Source organism: Rissa tridactyla, chromosome Z (genome assembly GCF_028500815.1).
Source record: "Rissa tridactyla isolate bRisTri1 chromosome Z, bRisTri1.patW.cur.20221130, whole genome shotgun sequence".
In the NCBI taxonomy this organism is placed as follows: domain Eukaryota; kingdom Metazoa; phylum Chordata; class Aves; order Charadriiformes; family Laridae; genus Rissa; species Rissa tridactyla.
The window spans coordinates 57,470,985-57,488,969 of NC_071497.1; the positions used below are offsets into that span (position 1 = coordinate 57,470,985).

The window sequence follows — 17,985 nt, forward strand, 5'->3', positions numbered from 1 at the left end:
TGATTTAGTAGACATCAGTTAAGGTTATGCTAAAAAGGCCACTATTTTTCTACCAGGGATAGAATATAAATTTTACTGCCAAGGTATGTCTTTAAGGTCAGTTGAAACCAAATTCTGAAATAGCCCAATAGAAGGAGAGGAAAAGGAGGTTATGGGGGGTACTAAAGACTGTTACAGTGGCTCCAGGTACCTCACAGAGTGGACTCATTTTTCCAACTGAAGAGGCTGGTTGGATGCAGTGCCATTGCTGCCCCGGTCTGCTGTGGGTGTCTCTGTGACTGTGAAGGCTGAGAGAGAAATTGTTTGAAAGACTCTGAAGCAAAAGTATTATTTTTTTTTTTCAGCATGTCCTTTTGTTTGAAATGTACTTGGCAAGGACTTCTGCCTACTGTAGATATCCAAACTGCTCAAATTATTGCCAGCACCTTAATATAGCTAGCAGCATGGTTTTTTTCATTGCCAAGAAGGCAGTGGAAGTGCCTGTGCAGCAAGCGGCTGTGTCTGTGCCGCTCACTCAGAACAGAAGCTGTTTCAGGAATTCTGAGGCACTGGTTTTAAAGCCGTTGTCCAGAGGTGAAGTGACTGTCCCCTTTGCCATCCAGAGGCAACACCTCTCTCACTTTACATAGCAGAAGTTGGAGGGTGAACAGCCAGTGTTTAATCATTCTGAATGACAGGACAGTCTAGGATAGAAAAGTTGGTGATGATTATTTTATTTTTGGTTCTTAGATGGTAGAGGATCCGTTACCTTGCTAATGGTGTATATTAGTGTCTAATAGTGTATTTCCCAATTCCCATTCCCTAATAGCGTATTTCCCAATTCCCATTCCCTAATAGCGTATACCCTGCATTGGAAATGGGGGTATACAGATGGATACTATTGCAACTTAAGACCTCTTGGTTTAAGGTACAAAAGGACTGGCTTTCCCTTTTGCTGCTGACAGCAGAAGCTACCAAGAACAAGCAGTGTTTTGCTTTTCCACTGACTCTCCACTAACTTACCTTTTCTTCAAAAGCAGAAAATGTACGCAGTGACTCTTGAGTCTGTTTCTAAGCGCAGAACCGAGGACAAAGTGGGGTGAGCAGAAAATTCAAAATGATTGAAGTAGCTGGAAAAAAAGGGGGGATGGTTTGGTTCAATAATACATATTGCAGGCAGACTGTGTCCCATAAGTTGTGAGATTTTCTTTCTTACTCCTGTCCATCTCTTGTCCAGATGGGTTGTAGACTTATCAGAATGGACACACGGCCATATCCATGTATGCACACCACTTTGTACTTAAGGGTTTCTACATAAATATTCTCACTGTTCCTGTGGTATGTCTAAAAAAACTAAAAATGTTAAAAGTAGGGGGTGTGTTGTTTTTTACATCTTTAAAAAGTGTTCACTGCATTCATCAGGACACCTTTCCTTCTGACTTCTTGGAAGAATTTTGTATTGTCCATTAGAAAGTTTGCATTATCAAGTTCAAATTGCTGTCAAAACCCATACCTTTTGCCTGACTAGTGCACAGCATTCCTCACAGCTTTGTGAAAACGCAAAAGTTCATTTACTCTAACCGTATTAGTCTTCCCGCGCTTTTCTCCTGTTTTCTGCTTGGGATTTAAAGCTCTTGTATCGAGCTGCTCCCTTACATGCTTTATTCTGTAAGTGGCACTTTCTTTCACTGTTAACAATTTTTTGTTGTTGCTTAAAGCTGCTTATTTTGTTTTCTGTGTCTTGCTTTGAGACCCTGGACTCCTAGGATAGGTAACCTTTTTCATGGTCTGTTAACGGTAGATACATTGTGCTAACCATCTAGTAAAGAGAAACAGCCATTACCGGGAAGGATTGCTATTTAAGGAATAGGAATCTGTCGCACTGTGTTTCTCACCTCTGATCTCTGTAACTGCAAATTTCAGCAGTGCAAGCTTTCCTTGACATGATTTTTTCTTTTAAGTGTATGCAAAGGCTCTAACCCACTTTGCTGTAACATCCAAAGTAGCAAGTATCATTTACGAGCTGTACTAGAGGGCGGGACTGAGGGAAGGAAAAGCCACTGGTGACTGGAAAGCTGGAAAATGTGCCAGGTAAACTCAGTTATCAGCAGTAATTCTTTACATCTGCCTGATTTAACATTATGTATCTTTGCGATTTTCTCTTGCAATAGTCATGTATTTAAAAGTTTTTTTGGGGGCCATACTAGTTGAAGTGTGTTTAGTCATCTTGTCATCTGCTGTCATGGAAGGTGGTTTTAATTGTTGTGTCTTTATGCTCTTCCAATTAGAAGGTGTCTTACAAGTACACTCAGGCTTTACAAAGCATAAAAGTCTTACAGATTTTCTAATTTGCCCTGTCTTCCCCGCAGCTGCTTCTGCCTGTCGTTTCTGTAGCTTGTTAGTCTGTACTAACTAACTGGAGTGTGTCTACGCGGATTACATCTTTTATTAGAGTAGTGGGACAGTCTCAAAAAGCACATGGGAGGGAGCTGGTAGGAGCTCTGGGTGGATATGAAGAGGTGCTAGAAGTATTGAGCTAAGAAGTCATCAGAAGGTTTTTCTGTTTGTAAAATAGATGCAAACAAGATACTTGCGGGGCCAAAAAAAAAAAAAAAAAACCAAAACGGGGCTTTTCATTTTAAAGATGTACTGATTTATAGGCACTCCTGATAAAACATGTTTGGTGGGAAAAAGTAATAAGGGAATATGAGAATTGGTTCAATGTGTTGCATTGGCTAAAGCTTCTGCTCCCAGTGAGTGGGGAGTGAGAGGAAGATCGGGTGTCACAACACCTGCTATTGAGTCATCCTCACAGTGTGGGGATAGCAGCAGTTTTCATGGTGGTCAAAATAATCCTTATGGTTGAAATGCATTCACAGGTTGTTGTACAAATTGGTGCCACCAGTTTTTCCACTTCAGCATTTTTTTTCTGTTTTTTTTTTTTTCTCTGTTTGTCTAAAGAGATAAAATATTTAGAAGCTGTTTCAAATTCCAAGTCTTTTGATAGTGGTCGGTGAAAAGAACAGGCAGTACCAAAGACATATTTGAGATACGTCTGAATGATTTCTCTTCAAAAGAATTAAAAACAGTTGAACTTGCAATTTTGTGTGTCAAATTTCCAGGTATTTTTATTAGCCAAGGCCTGGGCACGAGAGAGCTATGGGGTCTGCCTTCCAGAATCAATGCTGCCCACCAGCCTCCCTGCAGCTCCGGTGATCTCCCTTTAAAATGTCCTCATCAATGACAGATGCCAAACACGATGTTGTATTTCCTGTTTTACACAGCATCATGCCCAAGTTGGAGGACCTTTGCTTTCACAGATGGTGACTCAGCTTCGCACCTCATTAGTTTGCTGCTTGGTTGTTACAAAGTGCACCTGGGAACCAGCCCTTGAGGTGACGAGGGTTACTGACAGGGCAAATGGAATAAGCACCCTAACAGCGCATCTCGCATCGCCTGTTGTCTTCTGCTTTCAGGTGCACTTCGAGTGTCTGCTGCTGTTTGTGCTTGGTCCTTTAATCTTGGTATGGTGCACTAAGGTGGAAAATTCATGCTTGTGTGCTCTGCTCTCAGGCAGTGTGATGCTGCTCAGACTGCAGTCACTGCAGTGTGTACGCCTTGCTTCCTAACAAGTAACTTGCATTGTGTCACGTTGCCTGGGAAGCTGTTGTTTTTAACTGGTTTCCCATCTAAGTGGGGTGGTTTTTTTGAAACAAAACAAGATAAGCAATGTAAGTTTCATTAAAGCAAGCTTACTTTTATATTATTTTTTTAACGATAGTAGAAATATCATCATAGAGACTGAAGCCCAAAGCATTTTACCTTTGCAAAGGGAAAGTGTGGTGTAAGCTTTGGACTGACCACTGTTTTACTCAGGATGCTGCCTGAACATGAACAGAAACCATACTTGTACATGAAAGTTTGTTTTCAGACAGGTATGCGAAGTGCCTTAGGATAACGCACTAACGTAGTGAATCTGCATTGGTAATGTTGAGCAGTATCACAGAGAGTGGACCGCATTCGTTCAGAAGGTTCATTTTGTGGTAGGATTTGAATAAAGGGCGGAGGTGGCAGTCTGTGCAGAGAGAAACAGGGAGAAGGCAGGCATAGAAGGAAGTGGTCTCCCATGCCATACCAATAAACTAAAGCTGCAAGCAAGCAGGTATTTGCAGACCTCTGAAGGGGAAGGCATTGGGGGAAAAGAACTTTTTTGCAGAAGGAAAGGTGCCTTTGAAAAGCAACAGCAGAGCAAATTGCACTGAGAGGATGCAGCTGTAATAGTGGTGTTAGAGCTGTGCAAGGGTAGTGGAGGCATGTGGAAAGAGGTAAACCAGGAGCAGCGTGCTTTAAACCTTGTGTGTCTTTCTCTCTCCTCCAGCCCAGCAGTTGATCTAATAAATGTGATTGCGAATCCAGCAGCTTGCCCGCTGCAAGATGAGTCAGTGGTGTTTTTCCTTCTGCCTCTGAGCAGAAGATGCTGCATCCCTCTCCTTACGGCGTTTCTGGCATTTCTCAGGCTATTCATTAAGCTGATTCAGTTCACGAACCAGTTGGAGATTTGTGTGTGGCGGTGTTGAATTAATTTCTATTAGTGAGCTGATAGGATTCACTGAACAAAGGGGAACCTGCTTGAACACTGGAGCACGAGCTAAGCAGCAGTGTTGCATGGTAAGGCACCGCAAAGTCCTTAGCCAGGAGCAGACCTTCCTTTTGCAGGGGATCAACGTTTTGGGTTGGCTGACCTGCATCACCAAACTTGAATTTCAAATTTCTGTATAAAATCGCACCATTCTCTCTTCAGTGCATGGAGATTTAGAGGAACATTCTTTGTACTGCATTGGAAAAATACTCCCAGAAAATGGGCATTATTTTAAGCCTACCATACCTCAAAGTGGAACGACAATTGGTTGAGGCCTGTGTCTTGATTGCTTGTGTTAAATCCTGTCAATAAAAGCCTGGACAATACTTCCTATTAATCTAAAACAATTAATTCAACCTACAGTTAAGGTAACTTTATGTTGAACTTTCATGTTCCGTGACTAATTTTCTGGTGTTAAAGAGGATATTTTTCTTTGCTTAAACTGTTCCAGAAATATGCAGACTGAGTATTAAACATATCCTGACATCATCCAGGTTGCCTAGAATCACTTCTCTTTTTTTTGTACTGGCTTTTGGGGAACACCTTAGGCATTTGAGCTGTCTTTTAGAAACAAAAGGAATGGGGAAATTCATCTCCAGTCTAACTAACGAGATTAGAGTGACGATTCATCTACTCCATAGGGGTGATAATACAGAATTTTGCAGTACAGATTAAATTGTACGCTATTGTAAATGCTCTTGCTGACAGGACTCCAGGCTTTTGGCACGCTGTACCTGAAGAAGGTGCAGCAGAGCCGGCGAACGTAGCAGGCCAGGCGGCAGGCGCTAGGTATTTTTAAGGAAAAGGGGAATCTGGCAGCCTGTAACCTCTGGGCGGCAGCAGTGAACAATTTTCCATGCACGGGACTGTACTTTCCCCAAGGAGTCCCAGCTACCTTCCCCTTTCTTACGGGGCGTTGCGGCCCCCATCACACCGGGACGAGCTATCACAACCAGTGTGTGATTTCCTGAATTCTCCCAAATTTCTGGGACTTGTTGGTTTTGGTTGGGTTTTGTTTGTTTGTTTGTTTCTTTGTTTGCTTTTTTTTTTGTTTTGTTTTGGGTGTGGATTTTTTTCCTCCCTATTTGTTTACTCTAATTAAATGTTTGTCTGTGAAGGTATTTGGAAGCCAGACCAGCCTGATCCTCAAGACTTGGTTGGAGCAGGCTTGAGGAGTACGGAGTCTCTTTGGTGTCAGCGCGGATGCGGCTTATGCCAGGGCTTGATCGCAAAGACCCCAGCCTTTCTGTTACGGGTCGGCTGTTGTGCTTATCTGCAGCCCGTGCCTTCACCTCTGTATGTAGTTTTTGTTAAGAAAAAGGAAAAAAAAAAAAAAAAAGAAGAAGTGTAAGTGTCCTACGGAGCAAGGCTGTTCTTATGTGGGTGTTGAAAGGTTCCTGTGCAGAGAGACGCTTTCAGGGGCAGTGCTAGCCGGTCTTAGCCATGTAGAGCTACATTAGCTCTGGAGCCAAGGCAGGTTCTGCCTTCTCTTTGCCAGCTGGTAGTAGAAGTGCTTTTCAGGCCATTTCCTCTCCCAGAACGGGCAAAAGAAATTGTGTTGCATGAGGACATGGTGGCCTGAAGAACATTTATTAGTGGTAGCAAAGGACTGTTTTTTAAGTATGGTACTTGTTCATCTGGATGTTAGTAGGAGGGAAATGCTTCTGCCTGTAAATGGAGGGAATCTGCTTCAGAAGTCAGAATGACAGTACGGAGTCATTTTATAGAGTAGAATTAGACTCTCACAAGTTTTATTGAAAAACCTGTATAATCTCTATCTCAGGAGCTACCTGTAGAATGCTTTAATTTTTCTAAGCGTATTTCCATTAAATTACCTAAGTACATAAAAAGCTAGTACCTCTGGCCTTTCCCTTCTTCAATCCAAGATAAAGAGCTGGATTACAGTCAAACGCCATGTAGTTTCTCTACTACTGAATAAAGAAGTTAATAAAGGTTTTGTAAATAGCAGATAAGCATGAATCAAATATTTTTACGTAACAAAACCAGAACGTTCTAAACAGTTGAAGCTATTTTTTAAGCAAGGAGACAATTATCCTTCCTAGGCTTATTGCTAATCATTATTTTTCTCCAAAAACTTTTAAGTATACCTAGTTTATAATCTTTAAAATTATACATATTTAAAGACTGAATATTACTATTTGCCTTAGAAGCCTGGGAATAACACCAGATGCCTATTAATCTGTGGCTTACTGTAGCTACCCCTTTAAATGCTATCTTTCTGAATGAGAAAAGCAAACAGCTGCTGAATTGCATTGAAAAAGTGATGTTCTTCTAAGACAAGGATTTGTGGAACAGCACATTTTAATTGGAATTCTTTCCACTGTCTCATGCAGGGACAGACTCTTTAGATTTCTACCAGCCCCACCCCTATTTATTTAGTTTTCTTTTTTCTCTTTTCTCTTTTTTTCTTTTTTCTTTCTTTTTTTTTGTTCTTCTATTTTTCAACAGTTCCTAGGCCTAAAATGAGTGAAAGAAACAACACTTAGTTGTCCTAAAATGAAGCTAGGCCATCCAGCAAAACTGTTTCTTTGTCTACCAGAGACAACGTGTTTGCTAGATAGAACATATTTTACTTCTCCCTCTGGGCCTCATTAATATCTGCAATTAGTTAAAATAGAAGACTTCAGCATGGCCACATTCAGAGACGTTTCTGATTTCTCAGTGGTTTGAGAATCCTCCACCCTGTTTCCCCAAAACCTTAGCTATGCCAAATTAGCATCTTATAAGCCAAGCCTGTCTACTTTAGCATTAATAGTATTGCCCATCTTTGTTGTGATTAAGCATATTTTCCCTTGATGTGGTTATTTTGAAATCTTTCCATTGTCGAAGCCCTGTGGCAGTCAAGCAAGCAAGGCAATCACTGCTCTCCTGCATTATTTTTGGATGTCATCATGTGTACCGTTTGCCTGTTTCATTTGAGTAATCTAGGAACAGTGACGATGCCACTAGAAGTCCTAGTAGATGTGGCAGAATACATTAGCTGAGAATCCTTCTCAGAAGGAACATTGTGTCAACAAGAAAAAATAGCAAAAGCGCTGCATCCTATTTCAAAAGCAGCTGATACAGGTTTGCACAGCCTTCTGCAGGCTGTCAGAAGTGTGTTCTGTGGAAATAGGAATTCCTCCCTTCCTCTCAGCTGGTTGGAAGTCCTCTTTGTATGGTATGAGCCTCAGGCACGTTCTCTCAGCGGGAGAGGACTTTGTGGGAGGACCTTGCTTATAGCTATCCGCAGAAAATGCTGGTACTGACAGAGCTTTGGACATCTGGGGCAATGTCTGGCTGGTATACTCGTACCTCAACTTTAGGCATACTCTTTCCTATTGAGTTGCACAGTCCTATTGACTGAGTCCTATTGACTTACGCTTGCCACCCCTAAAATAAGACTAGTCAAGCCACAAGGCAAAAAGCTGCATAAAGTAATCCTGAGAAGAAAATGAGCATCCCAGCCCTCAAACACTTAACTTCTAATTTCCTGGAAAATCCATCTCTCTGCTAAGAACCCATTCACCCACTGCATGCCGCAAGGCAGGTGAGCCGGGTATTACAAAACAGAAAAACAGCAACTTTGTGTAGTATTCCACTAAATATTTCATGTGGCAGTTGCCAGCAGTCTGTCCTCCAGACTGCACACTTCTACCACGTACCTTGTGTCAGCTCTAGCATTAGCCAGAGCTCTCTAAATTGAGCTGGGTCACAAATCAATCAAGAATCTAACCCTGCGCTCCCAAACTGTCATATTTATGTGTTGAGTCAGCACACAGAGGATTCAGAAAGGTACCAAAGCTTCCATCAGCGAGATGGTGGGACTTGGATGGTGGATGGATGAGGGGGCAAAGTGCACTGAGAAAGAAGAGTGAGGCAGCTGCTAGGAAAGCTGAGCTGCCCAAGGTGTGATGGCCTTGTTGTTCAGAGCACTCAGGTGGGACCTGGTGGTGCTGGTTACAATGTCACCTTCTCCTTAGGGGACAAAAATTGGTCTTCTCCATGTTGGGAAGCGCTTTGGCTTGTGGCCATTAGCCTGTAGGGTGCTCTCAGTAAGAGTTGTGCCGTCGTGTGGCTGCAGTGTGCAGGGACTGACTCTGGAGCCCTTCCAGACTAAATCCTTCAACCAAAAATCGCTTGAGCCAGAGGGGAGTGAGTGTTTGTGAAGATTTTGCTGCTTGGTCAGGGTACTTTCATAGCTCTTTATTGAAGCAGGGCCTGTGACCCACACCTTTCCACCCCACCGAGTGCTGCAAACACCAAGCTGTACTGGCTTTCTTTTACTGTCACCTGGTGGGTCATTATTTACTCCGTGCAAAGTGGAACAGCTTCAGCTAAAGGGGTGGGAGAGACCCACTTCAAGCTGTATTTAAATAGTTAGGGCGGTACTATGAGACTTGTGCATTAAAATCTTGTTGGACAGATAAGAAAGCGCTTGCGGAGAACATTCAATTCTGGCTCCTGATTAAGGGAGAGGACAGTCCTTTTTCTCCTGCTCCTGTTTTGTGTGGAAAGCCTATTCCCTTACATGTCTTGGAGAACATCTACTTGAATGGGTCCTGCATGTGAGGCAAGCAGGTTGGAAAACAAGACTGGTGATTTGTGTCAAGCCTGAGGCGATGAGTAAGCCCAGCCTCAGCAGAGTAGGTGCTGAGGTGGGTGGCATTCTGGGTGGCAAGAAGCTGCTGAACATGCCGTGCAAGGCTGGGCATCTGCATCCCATTTGCATGGTATATGCAAGTACTGATTCTTTCAGACAAGGAAATTAATTTAGGGTGTCCCGTATCTTGGGAAGTTGGGTAATCCCAACATTTAAGTCCTTTTCGTGGTTCTAACCTAAGCTACATGTTGAAAATAAAGCACAGTCGTGTTTTTGCACGCTTATAACATGCCACCTCACTGAAATGCAGTGGGGGTCTATAAGAGAGGTTTCCTGTGTCTTCAGGAAGCTCCTCGTCCTGTTGCTGCGCAGAAGTGCCATGGAAATGCGTTATCATCTGTAGAGCCAACGTAAAGCAGCTATTCTTCTCAGTGAGTGCCAGGATTGTGCCTGCTGCATTGTGTGCAGTCCAGAACAGCAAACATCTATCACGTTCAACTCCCAGGGCTCAGCTGTGCCTTAAAGACATGGTTTAGCTTTTAACAGCACTGATCAGCACACAATGTGCTGACTGTCATTCCTAAAGAACAAAATGACAGATGGGCTTATGATACATTTGTCTGGAGGTAGAGAATGAGAAGAGCAAGTTGGTTACTAATTACCTTCTCACTACTGAAAGAAGAAATGTCCCTATGCTTGACACAATTTGCATCAATGTGGCAAAATTAATGAACTTTTTCACCCTCATCTGTCCCAAGAGTCAGCTTCACACCATTGTCTTCAGTGTGGCTCTGAGATTTGAATGCAGCGATTTGCATTCAGCAGGGCAGCACAGACACAACGTGAGAGTTCAAGAATTTTAAAATGCATCTCTGCCTTCACGTTTTGCAAAAAGAGTGCTGCTGAGTAACAGCCATGGGTCCTATCAGTGACTGTTACCACTGCTTCTTTTTGTGACCCTGTTTTTTTACACTATTTGTGTCTGAGTATCAATAAAATAACTATTCTTTCAGATCTGTTATTCAGGTTACTATTCCAAAATTGGTATGACTGCTTTTACGTAAAAAGAACTCTCCTGATGTGCTGCGAGCCAATACATGAAACTCTGATTCCATTTAATTGTTGTTGTTGTTAGTTGTTGTGTAGGTTTTGGGGTGAGTTTCCGATGCATGAGAAAATGCATCCAGCTGTGCAGGAAGGCTCAGTAGTCTTAGGAAGTAAGGTACTACTAGGGCTGAGCTAAGGTGTCAGAATTGTGTCCTTAATTGCTGTGTGTACTAGACAAAGTATTTTTACTTTAAATTATATTTAAAATTCTTTACAGATAAGTACTGATAAGATCCTTTGTATGAAAAGTCTTTATGAGATATTATCCATTACATGTTTAATTTGATTATTTTTTTAAATGCTGCTTTAACACTTAACGCCCCATAACGGGCCTATTATTATTCTAACAATTCAATAAGTAGATACATTAAATGCTGCAAAATAAATTTAGTTTATCACTTAATCCTATACCTAAAGAAGGTTTTGGTTTGGAAATTTTTCAAAATGGATCAGTGACATTTATCAACTCGGACTCCAGACTTCTTCACTAGTTCTTGGCATAATGACAGATGACTGGGGGGGCTGGGGTGGAGAAATACTAACAGCAGTGTGTTGCTTGCCTAGGTATGAAAATGGGAATCATTTGTAGGGCTGCCTTTGAAAAATATGATTGAAACAGTGAAGCACAGCTATCTTGACAGTGGAAACAGAAGCTGAAAGCTTAAGGAATATAGATGCTGCTAATATTCAGGTAAACACTCTAGGCTGTTTTGCCAGTTTTGAAAGCAGTGCAGTCAGTATATTGGGTATTCTATTTGTTTAATTTTTGAGACTGCCTTGGCAGCAGTGAGGTGGCTGACTCTTAATGGCAACAATTTGTTTTTCTTTGGTTTGATTATGGCGTGTCTTTATTGTGGGTCTAATCAGTAGCAGTGGGTTACATCTTCACGTGGGTCTAATTCAGAGCTTCTGCATCATTAATCTGAAGAATGTCATTCCAGATAGTTGGTGAGCGCTGAAATGCTGCTCACAGCCTAGCAAAGCCAAAAAAAAAAATTGTTGTACGCTGAACCTTTTTTCTTTTGAAAACAACTCCCTTCAAAACAGGTTTCACTATCTATTTTTGTTACTTTTGGCCTTCTCAGTTTATCTTCAGTTAGCTTGGCTGATCTGTTTTTCTTCTTTCTCCTTGGGCTTCTCTGTTCCCTCCCAATATCCAAAGCACAAACTGTATCAGTGCTGCGATAAAGGGCGGGTTGCACTTTCTCCACAGCATTCAGATATTTTCTTCATGGCTCTCCGTGTGAAGTCCACCTTCCCTCTTTCTTTCTTGAGAGCCGTGTACTCGTAGGCCTTAAGCTTGCTGTAATAGTCTGAGAATTTGTTGTAGAGAATGGAGATGGGCATGCCGTTCAGGATTATTCCAAAAGCAATGCAGAGGAAAGCAAACAGGCGGCCAAGGTGTGTTTCTGGACACATGTCTCCATATCCCACTGTAGAGATGCTGACCTACAGGCAAACAAACATTCACCTCATTAGCTGAGAAGAAACAAACAAACAGATACGTTCAGGGATCAGGGACAATCTTGAAGTTAGCATCTTTGCACTTTGCACGGTAAATCTGAAATGCTCTCTGCTGCCTTTTTTTCCTGTACTGACCATTTTATGCAAAAATCCCTAATTACATAAAATCCCTCTCATGCAGTAAAGAAAGACAACAGTGCAGTTTGACAGCTTTCAGGAGGATTTTTAAAAGCTTTGTCCTGCAGATGGAATTTCCAAACAATTTCCACACCAGCCTGTCCAGAAGGTAGGTTTGCTCAGCTGCGGTGAGCGGATAGAGATGACTCCGTGACCGCGCAAATCCAGTGATAACTGCAGCCCTGCTCCCTCATCGTGTCACTTGGAACAGATGCCCTGTGGCTAAATCCAGTGTGCTTATAAAACCCAGTATTTGGGGGCTTATTCTGAGGGTTGTGTTTTGAGTGTTACCTTTGTTTGTCATATATATTTTACAAACTAATGAAAAACACATGAAAAGCTTCAGCTAACTGTGAAACATATTTTTATAATGTTTGCACTATAGGAAGAAGTGTCCCAGGACTTTGAAGCTGATTGATAGATAAAATCCCCTTTAATGGTTACGTACATACAAGGAGATGTAGAAAAAACAAAGGTTTTTCTCTGTTGCCTGGAAGTTTCTGCTTGCAGTGTATGCTCGCAACATATGTATTTATAGTGCTAAATTGTTTGATCTTCCTGCTCAGCTGTACGTCAGAGGTTACAAAAGTAAGGTGTACGTGCGCCTTCAGTAAGGAATATTCCAGCTTGTTTTATCTGACAGGTACACAGACGGGAATTTTTTACTGAATTCCCCTTTGAAGAAGGGTTTGGGGGTTGTTTGAAATGTTTGGGGTTTTGTTTGTTTGTTTGTTTTGTTGGGTTTTTTTGTGGGAGTGATAGTGTTTAGTATATCGCTTTATATGAATCTGTACATTTTGCCATCACATTGTCCACGTAATTTCACAGACTTTTTTCTTCTCCACCATCAACATTTTCTCTTTTTAGCCTATGGGTATACGAAGGAACTGTGTGTTATATGGACCCAGGACTACACCAAGTACTGCAATTTTATCTTTGTAAAATTCTGTTTCATGGATGTTTGCTTATGGGGATGCTACATACGAAAGATGTACTGCCAAACATTCAGCATGAAATAACTCCTAATGTGTATACTTCCACACATCTTGATTGTTTATAGTTTTTACATTTTGTAAATATAATTCATTTTTCTCTGGCAGGTAAAGCTTGCATACTTTTGCCATCTGGCACTTCCTAGTCTGCGCAAGGGATCTTTTTCAGCCAATGAATTTTATTTTATTTTTTTCACAGTATCTCAACACATTGTGTGTATCTGTGAAACAGTAATCTAAAACTTTGGCAGAAATAACCACAGGCAGTAGGACTTTCACTGTAATGCCCTTGTGGCTCTAGCACTGAAATAAGTCTTTGGAAGGTCGCAGCAGGCAGCCTGTCATCCTCTAACATGCTAAATAAAATGTTATTTCAAATGAAGAAAGCATTAGGGTACATGAGACAGCACTGGGTAAGCACATTTGTAGGATGCACCTGGTGCTTCCTGTGGAATAAAAAGGATTAGTCACTTGGTTTAATGGAAATTAAGTCACTGGATTTGAATGATAATACAGGATAAATATCTCCAAAAATAAATACTGAGATGAAGGCAAGATGTTTATCTCTACCAGCCAGAACAAAACCATTATCCTGTGGTAAGTTTCTGTTCCACTGGCATAGTCTTCTACATCACCTGTGGCCATTTGGGAGGGATACTTCTCCTGTATGTGAGAGACCACGAATGCTGCTGGATTTTAATGAAATTAGAGTGATCTGGATATCTTAATTTTCACTCTTAAAGAATGAATAGGCTTTAAAAAGAGTTTTTTGCCTTGGAATTGCAATGTGCATGCTACAGCTCCTCTTTTGGAGACACTTGATCAGCTAAAAAGGCCTTTTTCATGTAATCCTAGTCATACAGGTTTCTTAGGAGAATCTAAATTATCATGGTGTCACCAGCTTGCAGAAATGAGCCCTAAAGATTTTGCATATATCCTGCATGTTCACAAAACAAAATATAAGGCTAATGTCCTTATTTTAGCAATGTATGAAGCACGAATTTTTTCATAACCTATGTATATCACTGTGAAGTTGATGTTACACAACCCTTTCCTTTATGCTCTGATTTTTCCCTCCTTCCCGTGCCCCAGCTTAAAAGATATTCAGCACATGTATGTATGCATGTACATATATAAATGCCTACATCTGTCTGTAGGGCCAGGTTTTCTGCGATGCACTGAATCACTATGAACATATGTATGGGAAACTACCACATCTCATCAGCTGTTGCTGAACCAAAAGTCTAGGCCGTGGGCTTCCAGGCATTCTGGCCAGGAGAAGTGACCTTGGATGGGTTGCAGTTGCTGTCTTGTGGGCCCCATACACAGCTTGGTGCATCCAGTGCCTATGCTGGTCAACCAGCATAAGCAGATCTTCTGACTCCTTTCCAGACCATTTGCATGGGCTTCCTTCCCCAGGGAAGCGACTGGGACGTAGCCAGCCCCAGGGGGTCAGAAGTGCTCCTGTGCCTCTACCATAAACATGGATTATGGAGCCCACCATAAGATGCTGTGAAACAACATGTACGTGATGACAGACTGGAACAAGCCTTAGAGTTATGAACAGCCAAGATATGGGCCCTTAGCCTTCTCTCAGCACCTGCAACATCTAGCTACCCTCTGATTTGATAAAGGCTGCTATAGATACACACATCTTCAGCAGCATAACAGAGCTGTTGTTTTCCAGCTCTGAGGGGCTGCAGGCAGCAGCACAGGCAGGGATCAACTTCCCCCTCTCCCCAATGCCCTTGATAAAACCACCCCCTTCCCTACCAAAACACTGTAAAAATTATAATTTTGAAACTGCCATACTTGCACATGAAGATTATCGGGTAAGCATTTGCTTACAGCCTGCAGCTCCCTCTACATTGTCTGCTAGCCTTGATAAACCCAGAAGTGTTTCTTTTGTCCCCACAGCTCACCTTGAAGGATATAACTACCATTTTGATCTCACAATAGTTTGGGAAGTATTGCTTACCCTTCTGTAAGTGAATCTATGTCTTTCCTTGGGTGTTAATGTGATTCAATTCTGGAGTTGAACTGCTTCCCAAACCTTTTAGAGTTGAATTCCAAGTTTGGGATGCTGGAACAGTTCTGCCAGGACATTGCCAAAGCCAGGAAGCATTTAAGCAAGGTGGAGGACTTTAAACTCTCACACCTCTGTGTTCCCTGCTAGGTCTTCATGCTCCTGAAAGATGCGAACCCAACAGCCTGGAAAATGCTGCCTCAAAACCACCCCTTCACATAACACAGTATAGTACAGGTCAGTGACAGTTCAGACCTCTCAAGGAGACGTGCCCAAATGCCTTACAGCACTAACCCAGTGGCAATCTCTAGAAACGAGGTCATTCTCTCTTCATTTCTGAGGCTTTTCAGCTGAAACGCAGCCAGTTACCTTCACTCCAAGTGTTTGGGATGGAGCTAAAATCACACTCTTTCTGGTATAGCTTGCAAAAAAAGATTCAAGGTGACATTAACCAGCTCTCAGTACTGACTGATGTGGGATTCAAACCAGTGACCTAGATGTAGAAGGCAGTTTATCCCCTTATCAACCCCTTGAGCCATTCTGCTTCTTTTTTGTATTTATTCCTCTGCAAGTCTGGCATGGTATAAATAACCACCAATGTTTTTTGTGTGCACAGATGTGTGCTTTACATGCGCCACCTAAGGAACAGAACACAATCTCTTGTGTAAAACAGCTTGTGTTGGTCCTAATGCATTTTTAACCACCAAACCTCTGTGAGAGCTTTGGCTTTGCAAATTTGAGTGACCAGCCTATAGCTAATAGTCTTACCATCTTGCAGTTGTATGATGGATCACAGTAGATCTGCAAAAAGAACAAGAATTAAAATCCTGTGTTCACCTGCAACCAGCTAGCCTGATGCAAGCTTTTTTTTTTTTTTTTTTTTTTTGCGCAACACTGGCAATGGGATTAAACGGGGAAATGCTTTTCTTTCCTGTCTCTTTGCCCACTTCTTTAAAAGTGCAAGTGCTGTCTGCATTTGGTCAGATGGGAATTTCAACACTGTCTGCCTGATTAAGCCTTGATTTAAGCTTACAAGAGAGATGAATGAGTGCATGTGTGTGTGTGCGTGAGTGAGTGCATATGTCCTGTAAGCTCAGAATTCAGAGCAGATGTTCACTGATCTGAGCCTGCTGTTTTCAAGACTATCAGCGACTCTAGCAAGGAAGGGGAGGGGAAGGGAGGGAGGGTCTCTGGCTACCCAGCAAGGTGAGATGTGTTTACTTACGGCAGCCCACCACCAAGCATGCGGGATGCTGGTGAAGTTGGTACTGGACACATCATGCTCCACGGTGTAGACCATGGCAGAGAAGGCGAAGATGCCCATGGCAATGAAGAGCAAAAGGCAGCCCACCTGCTGGTAGCACTGGCGCAAGGTAAAGCCAAAGGCACGCAGCCCTGTGGAGTGGCGGGCCAGCTTGAGGATGCGGAAGATGCGCATGAGGCGCATGATGCGAAGCACTTGTCCCACCTTGCCCACGCGTCCCACCTTCTCGATATCGTGCTCGTGTTGAGACCCCCGACCTCGGGGCTGGTCATCATCAGCAAAACATTCGAGCAGCAGCTGCAGGTAGAGGGGCAGGATGGCAATGAGGTCTACGGCATTGAGGGCGCTGCTGGCAAAGCGGCGCAGGTCTGGGGTAGAGACCAAGCGCAGCAGGTACTCCAGTGTGAAGAATGCGATGCACAGGGTCTCAATGTGCTCCAAGACAGGCCGGCTCTCCCCGCTCTTCCGGTCTACCTGATGCATCTCGTCCACTGTGTTGAGTGCCAGGGCCACCACAGAGATAAGCACAAAGAAGCTGGAGGCCACTGCCATCACCTTGGCAGTGACAGAGGAGAAGGGCTTCTCCATGAGGTTCCAGAGGCGCCAGCGCTGGGGACCGTAGTAGCGCATATGGTGGAAGAGCTGTTCGTTCTCCTGACCCTCTGCCTGGGAGCGCAGCTCACGCTGGACCTTCAGCTGCTCGCTCAGCTCGTCACGGCGCTCCTCGAAGCAGATGCGGCAACAGCGAGGTGTGTATTTGAGCCGCACACCCCAGTAACTCAGCTCCTCCAGGAAGCTACGGGGACACAGCTCGTCCCGCACCCGCAGCACCCCCGAGGCATAGAAGTTGTACACCAGCTGGAAGACGGCCGGGTCCCGGTCAAAAAAATACTCATCTACGTGGGCAGCGTAGTCATCGCACAGGCCCAGCTGGCAGCGACGGTCAGTGGAGGTAGCCAGGCGTCCCAGGCGGGTCTTGGGATAGATGGCCACTGCCTGGTAGGTGAGGCGGTAGCTTTGGCCACCAACATTGATGTTCAGGATGGATGAAGTGGAAGCTGTGGCTGGCGCTCCAGACAAAAGGGCAGGGGAGCAAGGAATAGATGATGAGAGCTTGTTTTCGCCCTCAAATATGTCTCCGTCTGGCCATTTTCCTTGTTCTTTCTCTTCTTCTTCCTCATCTTCATCGTCCACATAATAGTTGTAATTCCCCTCAGGTCCCAGGAGCAGTAAGGGCTGGGAGTTCAATCGAGCAGTAGCAGAAATGCTGCTCTGCTTGTCTACATGCCTGCCTTCATTATCCTTTCCCGTGTCGGGCTGTGGGAGGACATTTGGTGCTTCCCTCTCTCTGCCTTTATGTTTTAGGAAAGGAAACTGTCGCCGCATGTTAAACTGGAACATACTATTTTTCCTTACTCTTCTCCCTTCTTTGCATTCACCTGGTCAAGGAATTAACACCAGTCCTTTCCAACACTACAAAGGCTGACAATCCTGTTTTCTTCTCTCTTTATCTCAGTAGTATCATGCACAGCAGCGGGTTTGCGTTTTTCTCCCTGCCAGCCACCACTCCAGTTGTTGTGAAAGCTCCGTGTGGGATATAGACACATGAAGACTGCTGTTGACCGTTTTAATCTTGCTGACAGGGAAGATCTGAGTGCTTAGAGAAGGGGATTTAAGGGCTATTATCCCGTTCCAGCCTCATCTCCCTCAGGCTGTGACGTGAATGATTATGGA

At 43.3% G+C, this 17,985-nt stretch overlaps 1 protein-coding gene across 1 annotated transcript; it reads right to left on the minus strand.

Moving 5' to 3' along the window:
- Positions 1-9,334: 9,334 nt before the first annotated feature.
- KCNV2 (potassium voltage-gated channel modifier subfamily V member 2) lies at positions 9,335-17,652 on the minus strand. Its single transcript, XM_054185183.1, has 2 exons — positions 16,213-17,652; positions 9,335-11,777 (listed from the first exon to the last, which is right to left on the minus strand). Exons 1-2 carry the CDS (start codon positions 17,650-17,652, stop codon positions 11,502-11,504), a joined length of 1,716 nt encoding a protein of 571 aa, XP_054041158.1. The 3' UTR covers positions 9,335-11,501.
- Positions 17,653-17,985: the final 333 nt, after the last annotated feature.